Source organism: Vigna unguiculata, chromosome 6, assembly GCF_037176805.1.
Source record: "Vigna unguiculata cultivar grain cowpea cultivar isolate G323 ecotype 2 chromosome 6, ASM3717680v1, whole genome shotgun sequence".
Classification (NCBI taxonomy): domain Eukaryota; kingdom Viridiplantae; phylum Streptophyta; class Magnoliopsida; order Fabales; family Fabaceae; genus Vigna; species Vigna unguiculata.
Genome location: NC_140797.1, coordinates 33,193,194 through 33,216,984, shown reverse-complemented (window position 1 = coordinate 33,216,984; position 23,791 = coordinate 33,193,194). Strand labels below are relative to the sequence as shown.

Sequence of the window (23,791 nt, the reverse complement as noted above, 5' to 3'; positions counted from 1 at the left end):
GGGTTGACCTTTGGTCCAAGACCACTCAACTCAACTTTCAACATAGGTCAACTCAGTTTGACCTTTGACAAAACTCGACTCGACTTTCGACTTGTGTAAAATCAACTTGACTTTCAACCTGTGCCAATTTTGCTTAGCCTACGATTCAATCGACCAACTCGACATTTAACCTAGACTGACCTGACTTTCTCCCTCAATTCGGATTAACTTGACTGAACCTTCAGCCTGAAGTAATTCGACTTAATGTGATAGTAAAGTGAAAATAAGTGAAATTTCAAATTTCTTATACAAGCTGTAAAGTGATTAAATGGACAAAAAAAGAGTGATTAATGGAAGGTAATGCTTTGAATGATTTCAAAGACATGTTGTTTGGAGGGTCTCATGGTCACGGATAGGAAAAATGTCTTTGATCTGTTAATTATTTTCTGTTCATGTATACCCAATGATTCTATATATTTTCACTAGTTTTTTTTTTTCATTTTTTGAAAATAAAAATGAGAATTATTATAAATAATTAACTACAATACAATCTAAAATAACAGCCGCATGCAGCTGGCAATTGGGAGCAATAGATTGAGACATGACAATGAAATAAAACAAATAAAATAAGATCGGTCAAAAGGAGCCTATGGTTTTTCCAAGCAACCAAAGAACTAAGGAGAGTTGAATCCCAAATATTGTGTGGAGGGTGCTCCTATCCAACATGAATCCATATACCGTAATCCCTGCCCTGTTATTCTCAAAGTAATTTACTGCAAAAACAGGTCAAACCATCGTATAATATCAGTTAACAAATATTCATCATAATGAATTAGCCTCTTCTTTTCTTACCTTAATTCATTAAAACCAACATAAACAATAGCCTAAGGATGCTTGTCGGAGAAAGTAATTAAGTTATACAATATATATGAGTGGTTGATAAGTTGGCATTCCATATTATAAACTAATTAATGTATTATGTCAACGCGCTAACAGATCACACAATATATAGACTATAATGTTTTCATGACGTGGTCAATGTAATTGGGAATAAAATTATTTTACACTACCATCTAATTATAATTATCATAAAAGTTAGCAAATTTATCATAAATATATATTTTCTGTAATTTTTCTTTTTCTAATACAGGTTGAAATTTATTGAAAACAAAAAAATTTGAAACTCCTCTATTCGGATTTAGAAGTGAGATGTATTGAAATTTTTGATTTTAAGAAATTTGAAGCAATAATTTGAAGGATGATTTGTTAGTGTAACAAGAGATAGAAAATATAAGGGTTGGATATGTTTTTCTTCCCTTAATTTTCGGCGAATTTTAGAATTAGTCAATTTTAAAACTTTGAACAAATTTAATTTTTCATCTTTCAAAATACGTGAATTTAATCATTTTGATCAAATTTTGTTAAGTTTATTTGATGTTTCGTACGTATTTCAAGATTGTATTTTTGACACATTTTTACTTTAATGTTAAGTCAAATACTATTATGAAACGCGTTTGAAATGTCAAACAAACTTAACAAAATTTGATTAAAATGACTAATTTTACCTATTTCAAAAGATGAATGACTAAATTGATCTAAAGTTTTGAAATTGATTAATTTTAAAATTCACTGAAAAAAAATATATTTAACCCAAAATAAGGCGCGGAAAAGAAGTTACCAAGAGCTTGTCTCTTCTGATATGAGATGGTGCTATAAGCATAAGATGGGATGAACTTAGTAGTATTAATTTCATCTTCTTCATCCCCTGCTTCGTCAGTATCTGATTCCCCATCTGTTCCCACGTTAGGAAACGCTGTTTCACAGGAACTCTGAGGAGCCATTGGGGTCTCACCATCTGTCACCGCTCCGTCAAAGGAATCCAACGTCGCACACACATGCCACTTGGCAGCAAGCCCTGTGATCGCTTGTGCCTTGTGTGTTATCTTTGTGGCACTTCGCAGCAATATGCACAGCGCAGAAAGGAGTGTCACTGAGCACAGCTGCACAACAATAAAACCCTTAACAAGTTACTTTTTATTTAATAAAAAAAAAATTAACTGATTATTTATAATGTTTTTTCATTAGAATTAATGCTTGAACACGACAGACCAAAGATTCATTCGGTAATGAATTGTTATAAATGTATTGGTCGGTCCAATTTAGTTTCCCTGATTGGGTAGATTAGTAAATGTTTTGGTCCTTTTTTGTTAGTCTATTTCAGTATTATTTTATGATCTAGATATGTGAAGGAACAAGAAATCAATAATAGGGTAATGACTGACTAACTTAAAGAAAGGAACGCGGAGGAAGTTCCAATTTAATCAATTTGGACATGTCGCTGTCATACTTCAAATGATTTCGATCATATGATTTTTTATTTGTCCAACTTTAAGAAATTTTCGTATGTAGAGCTAAGAGGGAGACATGTATGAGTAAGTTTATAAATATATTAGAAGATAATAAAAAATAAGTAAACTATCAAGATGTTGTTAATTTAATCATAATGAAAAAATGTATATAACTTCTGAAATATAAAGAAAGAAAATTACTTGTTAATATTACGATTTAATGATAAAATAGTCCCTAGTTTATTTTTATATTAGTTCTTAGTATTACATTTTAAATAATAAATTTTCATAAAACTTAACAATAAAATACAATTGCAAGATATTTTACACATTTAGAAACTATAATAAATCTTTTTATTCTCGTAAGAAATGTTTTACAGCTATAATCATTAAACGACTAAATTGTTATTTAGTCAAACAAAATATAAAACATCCGATGAAGTATTAATTACAAAAAAATATTTTATTAACCACCAATTTTAACGATAAAAAATTATTAGATAAAAAATTATTAGTCATTATAGTGAAAAATTTAAATACCAATTTATAAAATAAAAAATTATTAATTATTAAAATAGTTATTATTATAAATAAAAATTATAATAAAAATTTAAAATTATCATTTAGTGGTATTACCTCAAAATAAGTAAAAGACATTAGACATACAAAAATAAGCTCCTAAATGTATACCTCACTAAAGTAGTCATAGTTATAACGAGTTACCACTAAATTATTTAATTTGTATGAAAAAATTAAATAAGTTATATATTCAATAAATGTTGATATTTTAGTTGCATTTATAGTTTCTTACCAATTTTGTAATTATACAATTTTACCTTCTGATGTTATTTTTTTCACAACAACCATGGTGATTTTTTTTAGTCTATTATATTTCAATTTTGTCAAAGTTTTTTTTAAATATTATATTAAGATAATTTTATTCCATTTATTGGTTGAAAACTAGAAAGGCTAAAACATAATTACGACCGAAAAATCTAATTAAATTAATGTGAACTTTGATAAAATAAGATCCTATATTAGTTATATTTTGAAGATTTAATTCACACAATTAAAATTCAAAATTGAAAAATCATATTATTATTATGATATTAAAAAGTAGAAATATTATTTTTTGTTTTTATAGAAAAGAGAAGAGAAGGACATACCGCAAGTTCACCGGCCATGTATAAGTTCATATCACGTGAATGCTTGGTTGTGACAAGGAGGCTTGCGAACTGACTTCCAGTGACCAATAGTAGGGCGAGTAGAATAAACGCGCGGAACCTGTGGCTTATGATTCGCAGGTGCCTTCTGATCCTAAGGTGCTCCGACATCACCGACGCCACGTCCGAGTCCACGTGGAAGAACCCTGCGAAGTCGTGCAGTCGGAGGATCTGAAGATGGCAGATCAGACGGAACAAAACGCATACCAGAAAAATCACCGTGATACGGTACAGCCAGGAGCACAGTTCCAATATACACGCCACCGCATCGCTCACGTACACGTTACCCAGAAATGGGATTTGTGAGGCTCCAGAAGCGTACCACCATATCTTGTATGCACACTCCACCACAAAACAAGGGCCCACAAACACCGAAAGGATCTTCAGTGATCTCTGTCAAAAGAAAAAAAAAAGTTAATTGAAAATATATTTAATCTACAAGATTATGTGTATTCTTGAAGCTAGAATAATTAATTAACATTCCAGTTGTTCCCTTTTGTTATTATTAATCCGGTTCATATCTTTTCAAGTTGAGGAACTTGAGATGATGAGGTGTTAATAATTAAGAATTAAAGCTGTTATTTCCATCAAAGTTCAATCGAAAACATTATTTTTCAAGCTGTGATGTTGAAGTTATATAATTCTGTTTCTGTCTTCAAAAAAAAAAAAAAGTTCCCCAATTTCCATTATACGCTACTGTCAATTATGGTTGAGAAATGAAGTAAGGGTTGACATGGAACTAAATTACGTGACCAATTGAAATTTCCACTAAGAAGCCGAAATCAAAATCTACAAACCGTAAAAAAACAAAATCAAAAGGCATGTTCCTGTTTCCTCAACTTAATTTCGACAAAGATAAAACAAACATGAAGGAAAAACTCATTTATCGCATAAATAATCACCTCACACTTTACTTTTTAAGAATAAAACTTTTTGATTATTAAAAAGTGGAAATGATAAATACTAATCGATTATATGAAGCAATTGACATGTCAAAATATTATTGTTGAAACATAAGTGACCAGAAAAAGCATGAGTGACTTGTAATTAAATAAAAATCATCACTATAAATAATATACATAATTTATAAAATAGTTATGCATCATTAAAAAAATAAATAAATTTTAGTACATAATGAATGATCAGAGTACGTAGAAAGATTTAGTTACAGATGAAAGAACGGAATAAAGTAGCTATGAATTTGGGTCGGATTTTTTGTTTTATTTTTTCAAATTCAAAGACAGTAAGATATTTTAAATAAAATACATAACACTCTTTTCATAAATTCTAAGTAATATATTTTTTTAAATAGTTACATGTTAAGAAAAAACAAACTACAAAGGGACAAATTTTGTCTCTTACGAGTTGAGAACTGAATTAAAAAAAAAAAGTGGAATAAAAGTTTCCATAGAATAATTTTATAATGCTTTAATGATTCTTCGTAAAAAAAAAAAAATCAGAATAAACACCGTACAGTAAAAAAGCGTTTTTCAGAAGTAAACATTCGCTTCTAGATGCTTCAGAATCAGACTCATTCATCGTAATGCAAGAAAAAAGCATAGAAAGTAAAGATTTCGAATCTAAAGAACAAGTTTTAAAAAAAATCATAAAAACATCTCACAAACAAGAAATGCAGAAAGCGAGAATTAACAGAACGAAGTTTGAAATAATTAACAATTCTGAATTAAAGTGTAATTAGTAGGGGGAATTAATTGGTTAAAAAGTAATTAACGAGAGAGAGAGAGATTAGATGACATACATTGAGCTGCGCCATGTAGTTGGTTCTCACAGTTTCGCTCTCGTCGCAGAGCTTGTCGAAGAAGAGGAACCTTCGGAGACCATACTTCCGGACGAAGCCTGCGAGGCAGAGGAAGGAGAGGGTGGCGACGGTGGTGAGAGAGACCTGCACGACGCCGTCGTAGGGCCGCGAGTGGCGGCCGTCGCAGTCCGGGCAGGCCAGTAGGAAGTGAGAGGCCGCGGGTACGACGACGGCAAGGAGGAGGAAGACGGACCAGGAGAGCGTCGCCGTGAAGGCGTTGGACTGATCGACGCACATCCAGCGCAGGTAGGAGCGGAACGTGTGGAACTCATCGTTCACGTGCGACACGCAGCGATTGTACTTGCCGCGGCGGTCCAAAAGCGCCGTAGCGGCGGTGTCGCTCATCGGAAGTGGTTTTTGTCTGTTTGTGGCGTTGAGAATTGGGAAGTTGAAAGAGCAGAATAAATAGCTTGGCTCGCTGGAGTTCAACGCAGGGGGGGTTTTATACGCCAATTTTTGGAATCGACCGAGGTCTTATTTGTATTCTTCTTTATATGAATTATTTTTTATAAGTTATGTAATTCTTTCATATGGATTTGTAGTATTCAAGTTATTGAAATAAATCTGGGAATAATTTGAATTGTTAACGATTTTAAATTATTTAATTTTAAAATATTTAGTTGAGATTAAGTATTAATAAAAAAATTATTATTACATTTGATTGAAAAAATCTAATGACCTTTATTGAAAATTTCTATTAACATTAGTTTAGAAATATTACTCACGTGTATTTTTATAAACATTGGTCAAAAGACAATTTTAACTTATATTAATTAAAAAATAAATTTAGTTGATGTAAGTTAAAAATTTATGTTTAGCATCAGTTAAAAATAATTAGTAAATATTAGTAAAGAAATATTAGCTATGATCTTAACTAGAAAAAAAAACTTAGATTTGTGTTACTAAAAGAAGATAATACTGAGTGGATGAAATTATAATATCAGTTGATGATGTCTCAATTGAAGTCTATGATTGAAAAAAAAAAAGTGTGAAAAGTTTTAAATTTTTATTATAAAATTGGATAAGTAGTAAGTTTAGTATAATAAGTATTAATATATTTATTCTTTTAGTATAATGAAAAAAAAATTATAATTTTAATAAAAACATTAATTTCATTTAAACTCTATTTTATTTCAAGTAATTGTCATGTATGTTTATTAAATAAATTAATATTAATATACAAATAATATAAAATAAAACACTTCAAATTTTAAATTGATAAAGTAAAAAGGAAAGTAAAATTAAAGTTAGTTCTCTCTAATGGAATTCAAACAAAACTAATGAAATTAAAATTGATGTATTAAAATTATAATTTTTTTATTACATTAAAAATAAATATATGAATACTTACTTAACTAACTATAAATTATTAAAGTTTCAAAATTTTCGAGAATTCTATTTAAAAAAAACGATTTTATTTTAAAGTGTTTCGATTCTTCTTATAAAAAAAAAAACAATTTTCTTCTAAATATTTACTATGTAAACATAATACATGTATTTTTCTTTTTATATGTATTCCTACCACACTTAATAGTTTCACATTACTTACAAGTTCAGACTTAAAACAATTTAAATACATCTTCTTTCTACATTATCTGATATGTCTTTTAAGGATACATTGCTCAAAAGTCGAGGTATAAGGTGATTTAAATATTTTTTTTTCCTCTCACTGTCTAATATATCTTTTAAAAATAAAATCGTGACGGAATATAGACTCCAAAACGAATAATATTTTGAATACATCTAATAATGTCACTTGACATAGTTAAACTCAAATTATTATCAGATTAAACATTAATGATTAATCCTGGTATAAATAGATATAAATTTTATCCTATAAATTAATATTTTAAGATTGAATTACATCTGAAAATTTACTTCTTAACCCATATTAAACAGAAACATATAAATACTTGGAAACATTACTTTATTATGCCTATGATTAGTTTTGTGAGATGATGTGGGTTTGAGAATGTAGGTTTGAGATATGGTTAGTATTCCTGAATCATCGGAAAGACAGAAATTTTGTAGTGAGAAAGTGATAAGTAACCAGCTGGTGGTGGGACCGGAACATGGGAAAGGAGTAGAGTAAGTGTGAGGAGAACCAATGCATTGCACCCATTTGGATACAAACATTGATACGTGTAAGCTGAGATTCCTTGTTGCACAAACCATGAAATCACAAGCAATAAACAAACCAATCAAGTTGAAACTTGGATCATGCTCATTTGCAAAACTATTTATAATGTGAATGATTAGTTGCTACAGTGCCATGTTAGAGCCGTTTTCTGATTCTCAACTCTGCTGTGCTTGTCGTGCTCACCAGACACACATAAGTTGGCACCTACCATAACTGCATCATATCATATGCTTTTAAATTATAATAATAAATATATATATATTTTTTTAGGAAAAAAAATTCTTCAAGAAAACCTACTACCTACTCCAAATGTAAGATATGATGGGGATTGTTTTCCAAGGTTAAACTGTGGATTACTTTTGCTGGTTACTCTTGTGCCATGTGGATGTATTGTTTCGTTGTAACTTGTGTATGTTTTTAGAGTATAATAATAGTTTCTATAATACATATTAGTTAACTTTAAAGTTAATAATAGCCCTGTAATTATATGGGAATAGGAAAATCTAGGTATAATTGTACCTCAAAAAAAGTTAAGTGTGGTATTATAAAGACTTGAAACAAACAATTATGGACATTCTTTGCTCTCAAGTTTTCCACTTGCACGTTTTCTTTTAATTTGAGACTGAGATCAACCGAGGAAAGATTACGGCTGAAATTAAAATTCATTTTTATTTCAAATTTTAATATATTTTAGTTCTCAAATTTTAAAAAAATTAATTATAATTATTTTAACCTATAAATATTAACTTTTTTGAAGTTATTAAATAACATTTTAAATGTCAAATTTGAGTTAAAATTTATCAAAATAATATAAATAATTTAAACGTAATCTTGAAATATGTTTAATATGTTAAAAAAAATTAACGAAATTAAATTAAAAAATTATATTTATTTATTTTAAAAATTTAGGAACCAAAATATATCAAAATTTATAATACAAATAAATTTTATTTTATGTCAAAATTTTGTAGCTAAAAATATATTCAACTATTTTGATATTAATTCTTTTATTTGAAATGAATTTATTTTGGGCATCAACAAGTTATAAATAGATGGCCAAGCTTGAAAGTTGCATAGCAACTTGGGTATACCACAAGGGGGCTTCTCCCTGCACCCCAAACCTTCTCCTGTACCCCCAATAATTACCTTTTTGACCATCTATTTTCTTGACCACCAAACCAACTCCACCGCCTCCTTCTCCATCCTCTCCTCTCCCTCCTGCCCCTCTGGCGAAGGCTTCGCCTTCCTCATCGCCTCCTCCACCCACTTCCCCACCCTTTCCATGGGCCTCCCGCAACCCTCCCCCACCTCAACCTCCTTCGCCGTCGAGTTTGACACTACCTTCGACCCCTCCCTCAGCGACATCAATGACAACCACGTTTCTAATTTTAATTTTTTTTTTCTAGAAACGGAAATCCATTTCATACTTTTCTGAAACGGATTCCGATATCCGTTTCACAAATTTTAAATTGTTTTTTGTGAAACGGAATTTGAAATCCGTTTCATACTTTTCTGAAACGGATTTCGAAATCCATTTCACAAATTTTAATTTTTTTTTTGTGAAACGGATTTCAGAATCCATTTCATACATTTCTGAAACGGATTCCGAAATCCGTTTCATACTTTTCTGAAATGGATTCCGAAATCCGTTTCATAAATTATTTTTTTATGAAACAGATTTCAGAATCCGTTTCATACTTTTATGAAACGGATTCCGAAATCCGTTTCACAAATTTTAATTTTTTTTTCTAAAAACGGATTTTGAAATCCGTTTCATACTTTTCTGAAACAGATTCCGAAATCTGTTTCATAAAAAAACATGAAAATTTATGAAAGATTTCGAAATCCGTTTCATACTTTTGATTAAGGTCAAAAGGGTAATTATTGGAGGTACAAGAGAAGGTTTGGGGGTGCAGGGAGAAACCCCCATACCACAATCCTAGCTAGCCCAATACCAATAAAAAATTAGCATTGAAAGCTTTAGGGTGCTCATTCTTTTTGTACCTCTTGATTTCTCCAATGGGAGTAGGATAATTGTCGTAGGGTTTGGTTTGGTTTTCTATTAAAAATCTATTTGAGTTAAACATAATAATTATATACATTTTGGTTTGAATACATAATAATTAGTTTGGCAATGGTAGCGATGACAACAGTGGTGGTGGAGGTAGTGGTGAAGGATGAAATGGTGAAGGATTATGAAATAAAGAGTGAGAGAGATGAAGTGAAGGATGGGACTAAATTGAACAAATTTAACTAAAATAGAAAATTATTTGAATAAAACACAAACAAGTCATAATTAAAACAATTCATATATTGTGAATAATGTCGTCCTGTACACTCTATTGTTATCAATTTAAACGGCGTCAACGAAAAGGATGAAATTGAACATAATTTAACAAAATAGGGACCAAATATACAAAAAAAGAAGAGAGGAACCAAATTGAACCAAAACAAGAACCAAAATATTGTTTAAACCTTAAATAAAAATAGAAACATAATTATAAATAAACACAACAAAAGAAATTTCATCATATTTAAAAAAAAAAATACAAGGACAAATGAAGATGAAGAGAGTGATATATGTGTGATCATGATGATGATTATAGTGTGATGGTGGCTATATGGTGTAGGGGCGTCATTGATTTCATGGTGAAGAGGAGGTAGCCAACATCTGTGCCTCAACCACCGTTGTTGCATCATAACCACTGCATTATCTTCCTCATCCTCTCCATTCTCTTATTCTTCTCAGTCATCTCTCCTTAATATATAAAAAAAAAATCTCTTCAAACTTCGTGAACAATTTGTTGCTTATTTTACAAACATATTTGCTAATGGAAAAATCCATCAGTAATAGAAATTATAAAATATTGACGAAATTCATCAACTTAATTAACTATCAAATACATTACTCATGAAAATATCCATCAGTAAATTTTAAGATTTCTTGGAAAAGTGATTCCTCTTGGCAAAGGGTTCTATGAATTTGCCTTTTCTACGCTTGAAGATATGATAAGGGTTTTGGCGGTTAGAGTTTGGAATTTATCTCCTGAAATCCTTTGTTGTTTTGTTTGGACTAAAGATTTTGTTCCTGCTTTTATAAAGCACTTGAAAACCCAATGTTGATGTGCATACATGTCCTTCCTTTGGAATATTGGTAATCAAAGGCGATTTTCTCAATTGTGTGTGGTATTGGCATACCATTATCTTTAGATGATTACACGAAGAATAAGTCTCAAGGTTTCTTTGCATGTGTCTTGGTTGATGTTGATTTGTTATCTGATTTAAGTAATTAAATTTTTTCGAAAAGGCCATAATTTGCATTTATTACTGATGTAGAGTATGACAAATTGTCTCTTTTTTGTTCAAATTGTAAAATGATTGGTCATGATCTATCTAATTGTAGATTATTACAACAAGATGCCAATGTAATTTCTGGTGGAGAGAAAAAAGTTTACGCAAACATACAACAACTTTATTGTTCTAAGGTGGTTGGTGCCCATGATGGGAATAAGAGCTCTCCATGTTCGGTTTTAAAGCTTGAGGAGGTTGTTGTGAAACATGTTCTGGAGCCTATTTTGAAGCCTAATGTGGAACCTATTTAGGAGCCTATGGTTAAGCTTATGGTGGATTCTGTGGTGGACACTATAGTGAATCTTGTGGGTGAGTCTATGCTACATACTGTTGCTCGCTCACAGGCTGAGGAAAAATATGTTGTGCATGGATCTCCTATTGTTAAGAGATATGGTTTTTTTTTCTCATGGTGGTGGTGGTGTACTGGTGGATTCTGATTCCTTGGTTGATATGCCTTATTTGGCAGATGTTACTCCCACTATCGATAGTTTGTAGGATTTACAACATTTAGATTAACCTTATTGTAATTTTGATGCAGTTCCTAATTTTTTCATGTCTAAGGAAGCCCTTTTCTAGAGGAAATGAAAATAACCTCTAAATGAGGCTAATATGCTTGATGAGAGAAAAAAATTAATTCTAAGGAAGATGATGAGTCAATTTAAACTACAAGGAATCTTGATCGAGATAGGCCAAAGAAAGTCAAAACTAAATCTTCCAAAGCAAATGTTTCTTAAAAGCTATAATAAGTTTTAAAGGTGTTTTTGTGGATTGTGAGCAGGTTTAATATGCCGAAGAATTTAATTATTGAGCTTAATTTTCTATTGATGTTGCATTGGTTTACATTTTTTCATCTATGTATATTTCTTAATTTTTTTGTTGTAGGTATTTCTTTTTTTATGTATACGATGTTGAAATATGTGATCTGACTTGCCTTTTTACCGTCTAGTTAACGGGTTGGTCAATCGAATGAGACCCGTTTTGACATCCATAACCTAAACTAGTATATATAATTCCCTATCAGTGCCAAGCCACATTTGATGTAGTAAGCATTTTGTCAACCTAAACAAGAGTAGAAATTGTATGTTTTATGACTTTTAATTTATTTCTTCTATATTATAGCCAATTTATGATAAAGTAGTTTAACAAAATTTGGAAAATAAAAAAGCCAATACTATATTAAAAAATAGATAATACATTTTTTTCCTCATGTTTTTGTTTTATATTATATATATATATATATATATATATATATATATATATATATATATATATATATATATATATATATATATATATATATATATATATATATATATATATAATGAAATACACTATTATGTAATAAAAATTTATTATGTATAAACATTAAAAAAATCATGCATATTGTGTTATACATACGTCCAACATCGGGTATTTCCATCACCAAAATCATTTATAGAAAGAGGTGGGGTTTGAATAATTGGTGGTGCCAATAGTATTCTCTATATAGTGGCCCAAATTGAAAAGTGATATCGGTATATATAATATTACATTCAGAAGCCCAATGGCACATACCGTTAAAATCTCAGCCTCGGAAAATTGTTAATCGCTTGTCTCAGGATCTTTCTTTACTAAAGGCATAATTAACTTTTCATTTTAAATTATATATGTATCTTATTTAATTAGTTTCACGAGTTTATTTAATCAATTTTTTAATTCAAAAATATAATAATTTTATTGAATTAGCACTAAAATCGTTAACAAATAAATATTGACAATTTTAATTTATGCTTGATATAATTTACTGCATTATCTTAATATCGGGCATTAAAAAGCTTTTATTGGTAATCTTTGATATTGATTATTTAATTTGGTATAGTTATAATAACGGATGTAAAAATATGATTCATATAAATTTGCAATATTTTTTCAGTTTTTTTTTTTTTTATATTAGTTGTAAAGTAATCGATGTAAAATAAAAGGTTTTGTTTTGACATTCAAGGACACCTCATTTAGCATGTGTTATGGTAAAGAGGTTGAAACTTCAAATAATCAATATTAAATGGGTTTTCTTGACATAGTAAACATATTTTGGATTTTGAACCTTCTAAAATGACAATAATACACTTTAGAGAATAAAGAAAAAAATTACTATTAATTAGAAATTTAAAATTAAATGTAATTAACAAAAAACTTATGTTAACTAACTTTTGATTTGATCAATTAAGTTAGTTCTTGTCACTCTAAACTAGTGAAATTGACATCCATCACTGAGTTCCATCTTGTCATTGATACACATTGCACATGAATTAAAAGGATAAAAACCACCATCTTAAACATTAGTTATCTCAAACTAAGTAACAAAACAAAAGACATTTTGTCTTTATTGAACAAAGGTTTAATTAATAGCAAGAACAAGTTTACACTTTCTTTCACCTTACCCATGACCAATATGTACAATTGCAAGCAATCGCACAACTTGAAAATGTTAAGACAACACAACATGTTACACATTATTTTACATCTTCAATCAATAACTATCTCCCCCACATTATTTTTCTTTTCCCTATCACTATCAAACTTTCCCACAACAACACTAATCATAACAATCATAAAAGCTTGAGCCAATTAGGATTTCTTTCTCCCCAACTAGCTCAAAACTTGTTTAGTTAACTAAATTACTTTCACTTTTTTGTTTTCTTCCTTTTACCCTACCAACATCAACCTACACTTTCTTTTTTATTAGGTCAATCCACCTATGAAACATTCCATTGGAACAACCTAATAGTATCAAATATAGGTTGAAAAAGAGAGATTGCATTGGAGCACAAAAAAAAAAAAAAACTAGTGTTTTCACTGGCACCCACCTGCACCAAACCCTATCTTGCCACTTCCAAGATCATACACAACCTCTAGGGTTCTCTGTTGCACGTTTCCGAAAATGGTGACATCACTGTCATCACCATTTGGAGCAAAAGCCAAACAAACTTGCTTTGTGCTGGCCACATAGAGTACGCCTTGGGGCTGCAACTTCACTGTCGCAGAGCCACCGAACACAAAGTTTATCGGGGGAATGAAAATATCCTTGTCCTTGTACGCGCTGAGATCGTAACACGTGTCGAGTATGGAGAGCTCAGGCGCGGTGGGGTACTTGGACATGCCCTTGCGGAAGGCGGAGCGGAGAGTGGCGTAGGCAGTGGGGGGGAGGCGCGTGATGACGGTGCCGGAGTCGATGATGGCACCGCCGCTCGAAAAGAGGGAGGGACTGAGAGAGAGTTTTACACCATCGACAGTGATGGAAACGATGTCGAGACCGTAGAAGGAGGAGCTGCGAGAAAGGGTGGAGAAGGGGGTGTAGACGAGATTGCGGTAGGCGCCGCCGCCGCCGCCAAAGGTGAGGTGGCCGGTGGAGCTAGCGGTGGAAGGGAGGCAGTAGGAGAAGATTTTGTTGTACTTTGAGGCGGTTTGTTGGACGAAAGAGATGGGGTGGCGGCCGAGGCCGATGAGACCGGCGGAGCCGCCGAAGAGACCCTGGTTGTTCTGGCCACAGCCGAAGAGGAAGTTGTTGATGACGTCGGTGGCGGTGACGGTGAGACGCTCACGGCTGAAGTAGCCAACGGAGAAGGATTGATCACCGTATTGAATGCCATAAATGCACGCCTTTGTTGAAGAAGAACATCCAGGATCATTTCCTACAAAACATAACAATAATCAACAATTAAAAATCTTACAATGTTTCTTATTCTTACATAACAGACATAACTAACTAACTAACCATGATGTTGTGGTAAAATTTGAGAATGTTTTTTTTTTACCTGTGGCAGAAGAGAGTTGAGTGCAGAGTGTGGAAGTGCATGTGATGTTGGCATATGTTGAAGACTTTGATGGATCAAAGATTGGATCTTGTTGGCTGTAGCAAGAACGAGCACATGGTTGACACTGAGTCCAGGTGAGATCACTACCAGTGTCAAAAATGAGTGACAAGTCCTTCTTTGGTGTTCCAAGACCAACCACCACAAAGTAGTTTCCAGACCCAATTAGGGTACCAGATTTAGCTGGTAGGGTAGCTGAATCAAGTTCCTTCACACTGTCATCACCACCTAACTCCTTGGAGATTCTAGAATGAATGTATTTTACCCTTTCTTTGTCCAGATTAAGAATATCACTGTCTGTAACCTTTCTCTCTCCATCATTCTGTTGTGAGCATGGCCCATATTTGTGCACCACTTCCAATGATCCTTTTCTTTTGGAACCTGAATAACAACAAGTGGTGTTGCATGAATATGATTAAGATTTGATAAGAGAGAAACTACTAATCATGGGGGTGAGAAATTACTTGTGGTGGAAAGCTTCATAATTATGGAGTAAGAAACTAATTAAAAGGAGGGTTTTTTATTAATTATATAATCATTGGTTTGGATTCATCTCACTATTAAAAAATAAAATAAAAATCCATGGTTATAAAATAGTGGATGAAAGTGTAAGTGTGTGTGTGAAAATGGGAATGAAATTGGAATAACTTTGAAAAAAAGTTGCATGTATTGGGAGTAATGCTTGAATGTCAAGATCTTATCTTTGGTTGGTTGGCTCAGAAGCACTATATTAGTGGGTATATTTTATTTATATCCATGCAAAGTGTTTTCTTCTATTATTAGTTAGGTACAGCTGCACATAGAATTAAAATAGTAAAATACCGGTTTAATTAAGATGAATTTTTGCATAAATAGAGAGAAAAAGAAAAACTCTTTTCTAATTTTTAGGTATCTTGTTCACACATGTTTTCTATTGTTGGAAATGATCAATGAAATATAGTTAAATTCTTTAAATAATTGAAGAAGTTTGTGGGTCACAAGTGCTACACGTCTAAGTAAACCTATTATGAATTATCCGATAGTTACATATCACCTAATTTTTTGGTTAATCATTGTTTTTTTTTTTTTTTGGAGGTGGTATCCTAAATTGATATTATTCATGTGCACTTATAATTGAAGCCTAAGTAATTTTTCAACATATATTGCTCATGTTATATTTTGTTTGTTGTACTTTTAAAACAAGCATTTACCGCAGTGCTAAATGATTGTTGTCATTTTTTGAAATATATGGTTGAATTAAAATAGATTCAAGTTGATATACTTTTATATAGAGTTTCTTTTTTTAATTAAAGTTAGATCCAAATAAGATAAATGAAGCAAAAGCCAATCACCCTTATGTGTAACAAATATGTCCCCACCATTAATGAACTAATTGACAAAACTTTTTTGTTTTATTTTCTTTATATTGAAATTGGAAAAGTTTAGTCTATATATGTCAAAGTTTTATCAATTTTCTTCACTAGTACAAAGCCTACGACTTTTTGTACCTTAATGTTTGACATATATGGGTAGAAACCATTTCATTCTTTCATAATTAAGAGAAAAAATTTCCACTATTATTAATTTTTTTTTAATTTATAAAGGATTTGGAGGTGAATGAAAAGTATTTTCTTCGAAGACTAGTAAAGAAAACTACACAATTCAAAGTAAACGAATTCAACTACGTTCTTCAAAAAAATTTTGATTGTTGAAAAGGAAATTGCTTCAAGTATTTCGTAGTGACAAGGATAAGTATTAATATTTTCAAACCCGTGACTATATGAGTCTCATAGTCATAAGGTTAAGTCCTATCATTCATATATGATCCGTGAGAATAGACCAAACTTTGTCCGTACCAAAATAATAAAAGTAGGGAAATAAGGGGAAAACATAAACATCACTTTCCAATGGGTAAGAATGGTTAAATGTGTAGAACATGTTTACAAAAACCAGGAGAAAAATTAATTGAAACCTGAAAAATCTATTAGCTGAAAATTAAGATGTAAATTGATAAATCAATTGGGTGAATTAAAAGTATATGATAAAGTTTAATGTTGAACTAGTTGGTAATTAAGTATAGAGAGATTTAAAATGACACTTTAAATTACTTGATCATATAACTTGAAATTTTGTAAATGTGTATTTTCAATCACTTTTCATGTTTTTTCGAATAATTTACCCTTTTATAAAGATAATACTATTTTAAGTTTTTTACTAAATGAAATGCGACCATATATAAACACATTCATGTTATGTTTTTTATATTGTAAAACAAAAGGAGATATGAATATTTAAGTATTAATAATATAATAAGCTAAGGAATTCGAAACAGTTTTTCAATACTAATATTTTAGTATAAATTTGATTCTTTATTTTCCAAGAGCATCCATTATATATCGTAGTCTTTCTTATGACGCATATTTTCATTATTGTTATTTAGATATTGTTTTTACAGTTCAAAAACCAAATTATTAATTCATTTTAGAAACCCTTTTGCATCAAATAAAAATTCTCAAAATTATTTTCATGTTTTTTAAAATCTCTTTTTTCACACTAAACTTAAGATATAATATTTTGGTATATTTTTTAAATTTCCCTTAAATTAAAAAAATAAATGCTCCTATCATATATATATATATATATATATATATATGAAAGTATTCCCCATCTCATAGTTTATTATTGTATTAAAGAATATGTGAGTGAGTGAATGGTGGGTGGCTTTTATTTTCCTTTATCTCTCTATCTTCTATCTTGAATATGTGATTATAGGGTATTGGTGGGTTCCATGTGAATATTCTGTACCAATTATGTGATTTCTAAGGAAAAAACAAAGTAAAATACAGTAACTTACCTGTCACTATTAATCATTAATTTCCTCTCACTTTCCTTCAAAATTTCCATTTTCAACTCAAGAAATTGCAGGATTTAACTTCTCTTAACACTATAATACCATAGAATAGAATGTTTTATGTACATCACACCATTATTGTTATTATAATTTATAATAAACATATAAAAAGTTGACATCATGCATGCAGGTAAAAGGTATGGTGAAAACCATTGATTTTGGTATGATGATGGAGGCAATTATTAGATAAAAGATAAAGGAAATTGTGATTAACTATGATTAGAGAAGCTTAATTATGCAGAAGCATGTTTGAATGAATGTGAGGAGGAAAATTGAATTGACCTTTGGTGGAAGAGCTGCAAGAGGATGATGGAAGAAGAGAGTTGAGATGAAGAAGATGAAGATTGTTGCTTTCTGCAGTTGCTTCAAAGGCAAAGCTCTTCTCCAATGAGGAGAAGAAGAAGAAGAAGAAGAAGAAGATAAAAACTGTGAGAGAAGACATTTGAATGGCCATGGAAAGAAGTTAGAAAAAATGAGGATAGAAAGCTAACTTAGGTAACACACTTTCACTCTGTCTCAAGCTTTGCCCTTTATATATACCCATTTTTCTGTCAATGGGGGGTCCAATAAATTATACATTATCAATTCTTGCACGTCACCGGCTAATATATATTATTATTATTATTCAGATAGGTTATTTTTTGTTAAATATAATAGGTTTAATTAGTTTTGGTTCCTGTCTTTCTAAAAATAAATCAAGTTGATTTTTTAATTTTTTTTAGTCTTAATTTATAAAAATTGATTTAATTTAGTTTTTATTTGTAAAAAATTAATGCAATTTTAAGTCATTTTGTTAAATTTCTTGAAACAAATAAATAATTTTTCATCAGATATTTCAAAAAATTTAATCAAAATGATCAAATTATATTAATTTTTCACAAAAATTAAGACAAAATTAATTATATCAATTTTCATAAATAGAAATTAAATTAAGATTATAAAAAAATAGAGACAAATTAATATTATTACTTATATAAGGTAGGTTGGAGTTTTATAAATCTCAGTTTCTTGATTTCATGGTTTAGTATCATTAATGAAAAAAATATAATAATTAGACTAAAAGATTTCGCTAGAAATGATTAATTAATTTTTTAATGATTGTAAGCAAAAACTAAATGACTATTCTGTATCTACAAGTATAAAATTTCCCTGTTATGGTGAAGCATGGTGCAGACAACATTTGACTAAATCGACCAGACAAAAATAGAGGCTTTTTGTGATTTAAAGTTGTTTGAGGCCTGCCTAATTTATATTTATACATATGATGATGGAAATAATGAATTAAGAAGATGAATGTTTGGTGTTGAGTGGGGTTGGCTTGGTAAATTTTGTAGTGTTCAAACATTGGGTGTGTCTAGTTGGGATTAATAAATAATTTTGGTGAAAAGAAAAGAACATTAATGCCAGTCACACACTTAATTATTTCCATAGAGACACATACTGCTCTTAGGATTAAATAACACTCTATGACTTATTCAAAATTAAATCAACCACTTTTTATTCAAATCTACATAAATTGTTGCATCAATATTACATCCCCACAAATTTTATAACATGTATATATAGTTATTGGATTTCTTTTTAAATTACAATTATTAGATTGAATTTTTTTTTATTGTATAAATTATATCTTTGAACTTTTATATTAATATAATTTTGTTTAGTATTCATTAATATATATAATATAATATGATTTTAAAATGAATAAAAAAGGAATTTTTTATAAATAAGCTATAATAGTCCATTATTTATTTTATAAGAAATTTAATTTTTCCTAAAATTTTAATTCTTTATACATTTTTCATAAGTTTTTCTCTTTTTTTTTTTCGTTTGACTTTATAATAAATCATGTCCCTGAGAAAATAACAACGAGTGGATTAAGATAAATAGATTTTTTTTATTAGATTAAGCTTATAGTTTTTTAGTGTTGATTTAACCGTTTTTTTCTTTTTTGATTTGGATTTTTTTTATTTGAGAGATGATAATTATGTAGGGATAAAATTTTGTGCAATTGATCAATTATGTATATTGAATTAGATGGGTGAAATATATTGTTGTTGAAGGGCTTAATAATACAATATATTGATTATATACATTCGGGTATAATTATTGGAAAACCGAAATGTTGAATTAAGTTTAACGTAAATATATAATAGTTATTGTAAATATAATTAATCCTAAATTATGTTTTCTCCCTCATTTTCGTAGAAAAATATTAATATGATCCCTTTATTTTTATTTATTTCAATTTGATCTTTATTTTAAAAAATTTTATGCAATCAAGTCATTTTCGTTAGTAGAATAGTTTGAATTTATATAATTGTTATTTTTACACCAACTCAAACATTTGTATAAAAATTATTGAACTTTATACATTTTAAAAATATATAATGTAATAAAATAACAATACAATTTTTTTTAATTATTTTTTTATTAGCATTATTTTCTATTAACAACTTTAAAACAATTTTAAATAAAGTTTAATGTAAAATATAAACTTAAATAAACTTAATCTTGTTAAAAATTAATAGAAATATCAATTTTAATAAAAAAATATTTGTATACTATTTGTATACAAATTATATTTGGTTTCAATTTGAAAATGAACAAAATTGTTCAATTTTTACAAAAAATTGGACTAAATTAAAATATAGTAAAAATATATGGACCAAATTGAGAATGAGAAAATGACACTTGACATAACAGTGACACATGACACTTTCACTGTCACATCACACTATTATTACCCCATGGAATGATATTAGCTTGACAAATGACAAATTTTTAATTTAAAAAATAAATAAAAAATTATGTGTGATTCACTAAGGTTTGCCTTGAGGCAAGGACTACTCCATTTTGTGTAGCTATCCTGAACTCTATTAGTCATTTGTACTCAAATAGAGGAGAATGATTAGGTGGTGAGAAGCTCTTGTCATAAGGACGGTTCTAGGGTTCTTATGACCGTGCCAGGGACTAACCTTATGTGTGGTAGCTCGGTAGAACAATTTTTTTTCCACCACAAGTGTAGGGCTTCACAAGTCTGACTCAAGTGCACATATCTAGATAATTGAGTCTAGAAGAACATTTGATTATATAGTTTATATTTGCATGGTTGGTTGGAGTGCATTGTATTGTGATACAACATGTTTTATTAATATATGATATTCCTTTTGTAAATTAGTTTACCCTCTCTTGTTTTTGTTTGTTATGTATTGTGTTTTTCTTTTGCAATGATACTTTATCGGTGTGAGCAGATGGAGATGCAGGTATAGAAGTTGAGGAGTCAGTTGTCTAGGTGGTTGAACTATGTTAGATCGTGATAGGTATAGTCTTGTAATATAACTATAGTATAGTAGCTTGAGAATGCACTAATATACGATATACATTGGATTACCTGTTTTCTTAATATTCATAATGGAATGTTTTATTTTAGTAGTATTATACTATTAAAATGAGATGTTATACCAAATCTTGACTTATTTTCATATGACTTGTTTTGATATAAATAGGTCCAAAATTTTCAAAACTTAAGTCAAATCAACTATTACATGATACAATTCTAGTTCAGCGTATCCACCACTTAATCAAATGGATAATGATATTTTGACCTACTTTTATTATCCACTTTTAAACCATCACTCCAATCACCCTTAGATTATCACATCACAATAATAAATAAATCAAAATAGAGAATTGAAGGATGATTGGAATAGTAGAAAAAAAAAATGAGTCAAAATATCATTATCCGAGTCAAAATAATAACACAAGAATTTTATTTTTAGAGTCCAACTAGTAATTCTTCTAACATGATAGTAATCAAATTTTAAACCATCACATATAATTCATAGATAAGTCATATTATCAATTAAATTAGTTAAGAATCAAAACGCATTATTGTTGATAAAAATCATAACGCATTTTTCTTGATAAAAAAAATAAAAGAAACATAACACATTGGAAACGCAATTTAATAAAGTCCTAATTCATTTGCTAGTCTTGTCACCAATTTAAATCATTTCCTAAATTTTTAATCTAATTTAAATTAGATCAATGTTAACTTTCTTTATTTGGAGTAATATTAAGAAATGTCGAAAGAATCGATGAGTCAAAAAATGCTTGATATCCTTTATATATTTTTAGTTAAATTATTCTTTTGATCATAGTTTTTTTTCAATTTTTTCTTGTCTCAATTTGGTCATAGTCTTGTTTTTTTTAAATGATTCAATTTGATCATTGTCGTTAGTTTGATCAAATGGTGTTAAAGTTTATTTCACGTGTCAATTTATGGTTTTTTTAATTTGTTTTAATTTTATTTATTTTTGTACACATGTCATTTCACAATTGTATCACATGTCAAAAAGTCTCAATATGATCCTTATATCTGTTTTTAGTTTCAATTTATGTAAAAATGAAGCAATATTATTCCTCCTTAAATTGAGACTCAACTTACTTTTTGTATAAATCTTACGGTGATATTCTTACTAAAATTAACATTTTTATTAAATATTCCTGAAAATATTTTTAAATTAACTTTAAAGTCTATACAAAATATTTAGGATAACTCAAATGAGTGAATTGATATGGATTTAAAATATTTGTATAGATTTTAAAGTTTGTTTAAAAATATTTCTACAAATATTTAATAAAAATGTAAATTTTAATAAGAATATCACTATAAGATTTATACAAAAATTAAATTTAGTCTCAATTTAAATGGAGACAATATTGCTTCATTTTTACAAAAATTAGAATTAAATTGAAACTAAAATCAAATATAGGGACTAAATTGAGACTTCTTGATATGTGACACAACTATGAAGTGACATGTGTAAAAAAATAAAAAATTTAAAAAATAAGTTTAAAAAATTTAAAAAAAAATAAAAAAAATAAAAAATTTACACATGACATTGACTTTAATATAATTTGGTCAAAATTAATGGTAAGATCAAACTGAATATTTTTTAAAAAACCAAGATGAAATTGAGAAAAAAAAATCCAAAAGACTAATTTGACACTATTTACAAAAACAAGAATCAAAAGAATTCAACTTATATTTTTTAAGTAATCAAACCTAAGAAACAATACAACCTATCAACTTTAGTCTCGCATGAAACATCTCTTCACTTTAAACCTTACATGTAAGTAAGGAAAAACATTTTTCTCAATCCAAATCCCACATGCAAACCAAAAAATAAAAAATAAAAATTTAAGATTGAAAGAAAAAGAAAAATTTAGCTTGAATGAAGTTCTCACAACTTGTGGCGGAGCTTAATATGGTGACTTAGATAACCTTAACCATCATAAATATTTTTAATATATATATATATATATATATATATATATATATATATATATATATATATAAAAATTAATATAATTTATTTTTTTAAAATTTAATATATTTTATATATTTGACCTTCTAAATTTTTTTTATATATACATAAAAAATTTTGACATCTCAAAACATTTGTTAAAGATCCTTTACTGTTATAAGCTTAACCATGTTTGCTCTAAGCTAAATTTTTACTTAAAAAACATAAGAAAAGTTCGTTATACTTCTAAAAAGAAATTTGAAAAAATAATCCTATACAGATGAATGAATTAAAAAAACTTTTTATTGTTCAATTCATAAGATTAAAACTTTTAAACATTCTCGCCTAATATCCCTAAAAACATGAGCTTACAAAAAGTAAAAAAAAAAAAAACAAGTGATGTTTTTTAACACATCAATAATTCTATTTCACTAGCACTTTAATTGGTATAAACATTAACAATAATTTCAATCATTAAAACAAACTCCATATATGTCTTTTCTGAGTACAAACCGGAATTTGTGTGTGAAAACTCTGACTAACAATTTTTAATTAAATAATAAAAGTAATTGATGTGCACATGCATAACGTAGGAAAAAAATAATAATATCCAGATAGTAATTATTATCTTCTTTTCTTTTAAGTAATTGGGTTGCTAATATAGAAACCTATTTGTCCTACGCAGAATCCACTTTGTTGAATGGGAGTGCATCACTCGTGATCACCCTATCTTTCTGCCTTACCTTCACGAGAATGGAGAGATATTGACAAAAGAACACCCTATTAAATAATTAGCTTCTTCGAAACTATTATTATCATTTTGAACACAATGGGCTTGGTTTATTCTTAATTTTCATCTCCCACTTTTATGAACCTTC

At 29.1% G+C, this 23,791-nt stretch overlaps 2 protein-coding genes across 2 annotated transcripts; both read right to left on the bottom strand.

Annotated features, from left to right (window-relative positions):
- Positions 1-455: 455 nt before the first annotated feature.
- Positions 456-5,797, bottom strand: LOC114186936 (uncharacterized). Its single transcript, XM_028075013.2, has 4 exons — positions 5,310-5,797; positions 3,494-3,943; positions 1,658-1,979; positions 456-752 (listed from the first exon to the last, which is right to left on the bottom strand). The coding sequence occupies exons 1-4, from the start codon at positions 5,712-5,714 to the stop codon at positions 616-618; spliced, it is 1,314 nt and encodes a 437-aa protein (XP_027930814.2). The 5' UTR covers positions 5,715-5,797; the 3' UTR covers positions 456-615.
- A 7,400-nt stretch (positions 5,798-13,197) lies between these two features.
- Positions 13,198-18,124, bottom strand: LOC114187469 (aspartyl protease family protein At5g10770-like). Its single transcript, XM_028075730.2, has 3 exons — positions 17,884-18,124; positions 14,655-15,092; positions 13,198-14,531 (listed from the first exon to the last, which is right to left on the bottom strand). The coding sequence occupies exons 1-3, from the start codon at positions 18,053-18,055 to the stop codon at positions 13,693-13,695; spliced, it is 1,449 nt and encodes a 482-aa protein (XP_027931531.1). The 5' UTR covers positions 18,056-18,124; the 3' UTR covers positions 13,198-13,692.
- Positions 18,125-23,791: the final 5,667 nt, after the last annotated feature.

Coding starts and splice junctions, on each gene's coding strand:
- LOC114187469 (XM_028075730.2), bottom strand. CDS start 18,055: ATGGCCATTCAAATGTCTTCTCTCACAGTTTTTATCTTCTTCTTCTTC. Junction 15,093..17,883: donor TTGCAGCTCTTCCACCAAAG/GTCAATTCAATT, acceptor GTTGTTATTCAG/GTTCCAAAAGAAAAGGATCA. Junction 14,532..14,654: donor TCAACTCTCTTCTGCCACAG/GTAAAAAAAAAA, acceptor TATGTTTTGTAG/GAAATGATCCTGGATGTTCT.
- LOC114186936 (XM_028075013.2), bottom strand. CDS start 5,714: ATGAGCGACACCGCCGCTACGGCGCTTTTGGACCGCCGCGGCAAGTAC. Junction 1,980..3,493: donor ACATGGCCGGTGAACTTGCG/GTATGTCCTTCT, acceptor ATTGTTGTGCAG/CTGTGCTCAGTGACACTCCT. Junction 753..1,657: donor TCAGAAGAGACAAGCTCTTG/GTAACTTCTTTT, acceptor CTGTTTTTGCAG/TAAATTACTTTGAGAATAAC.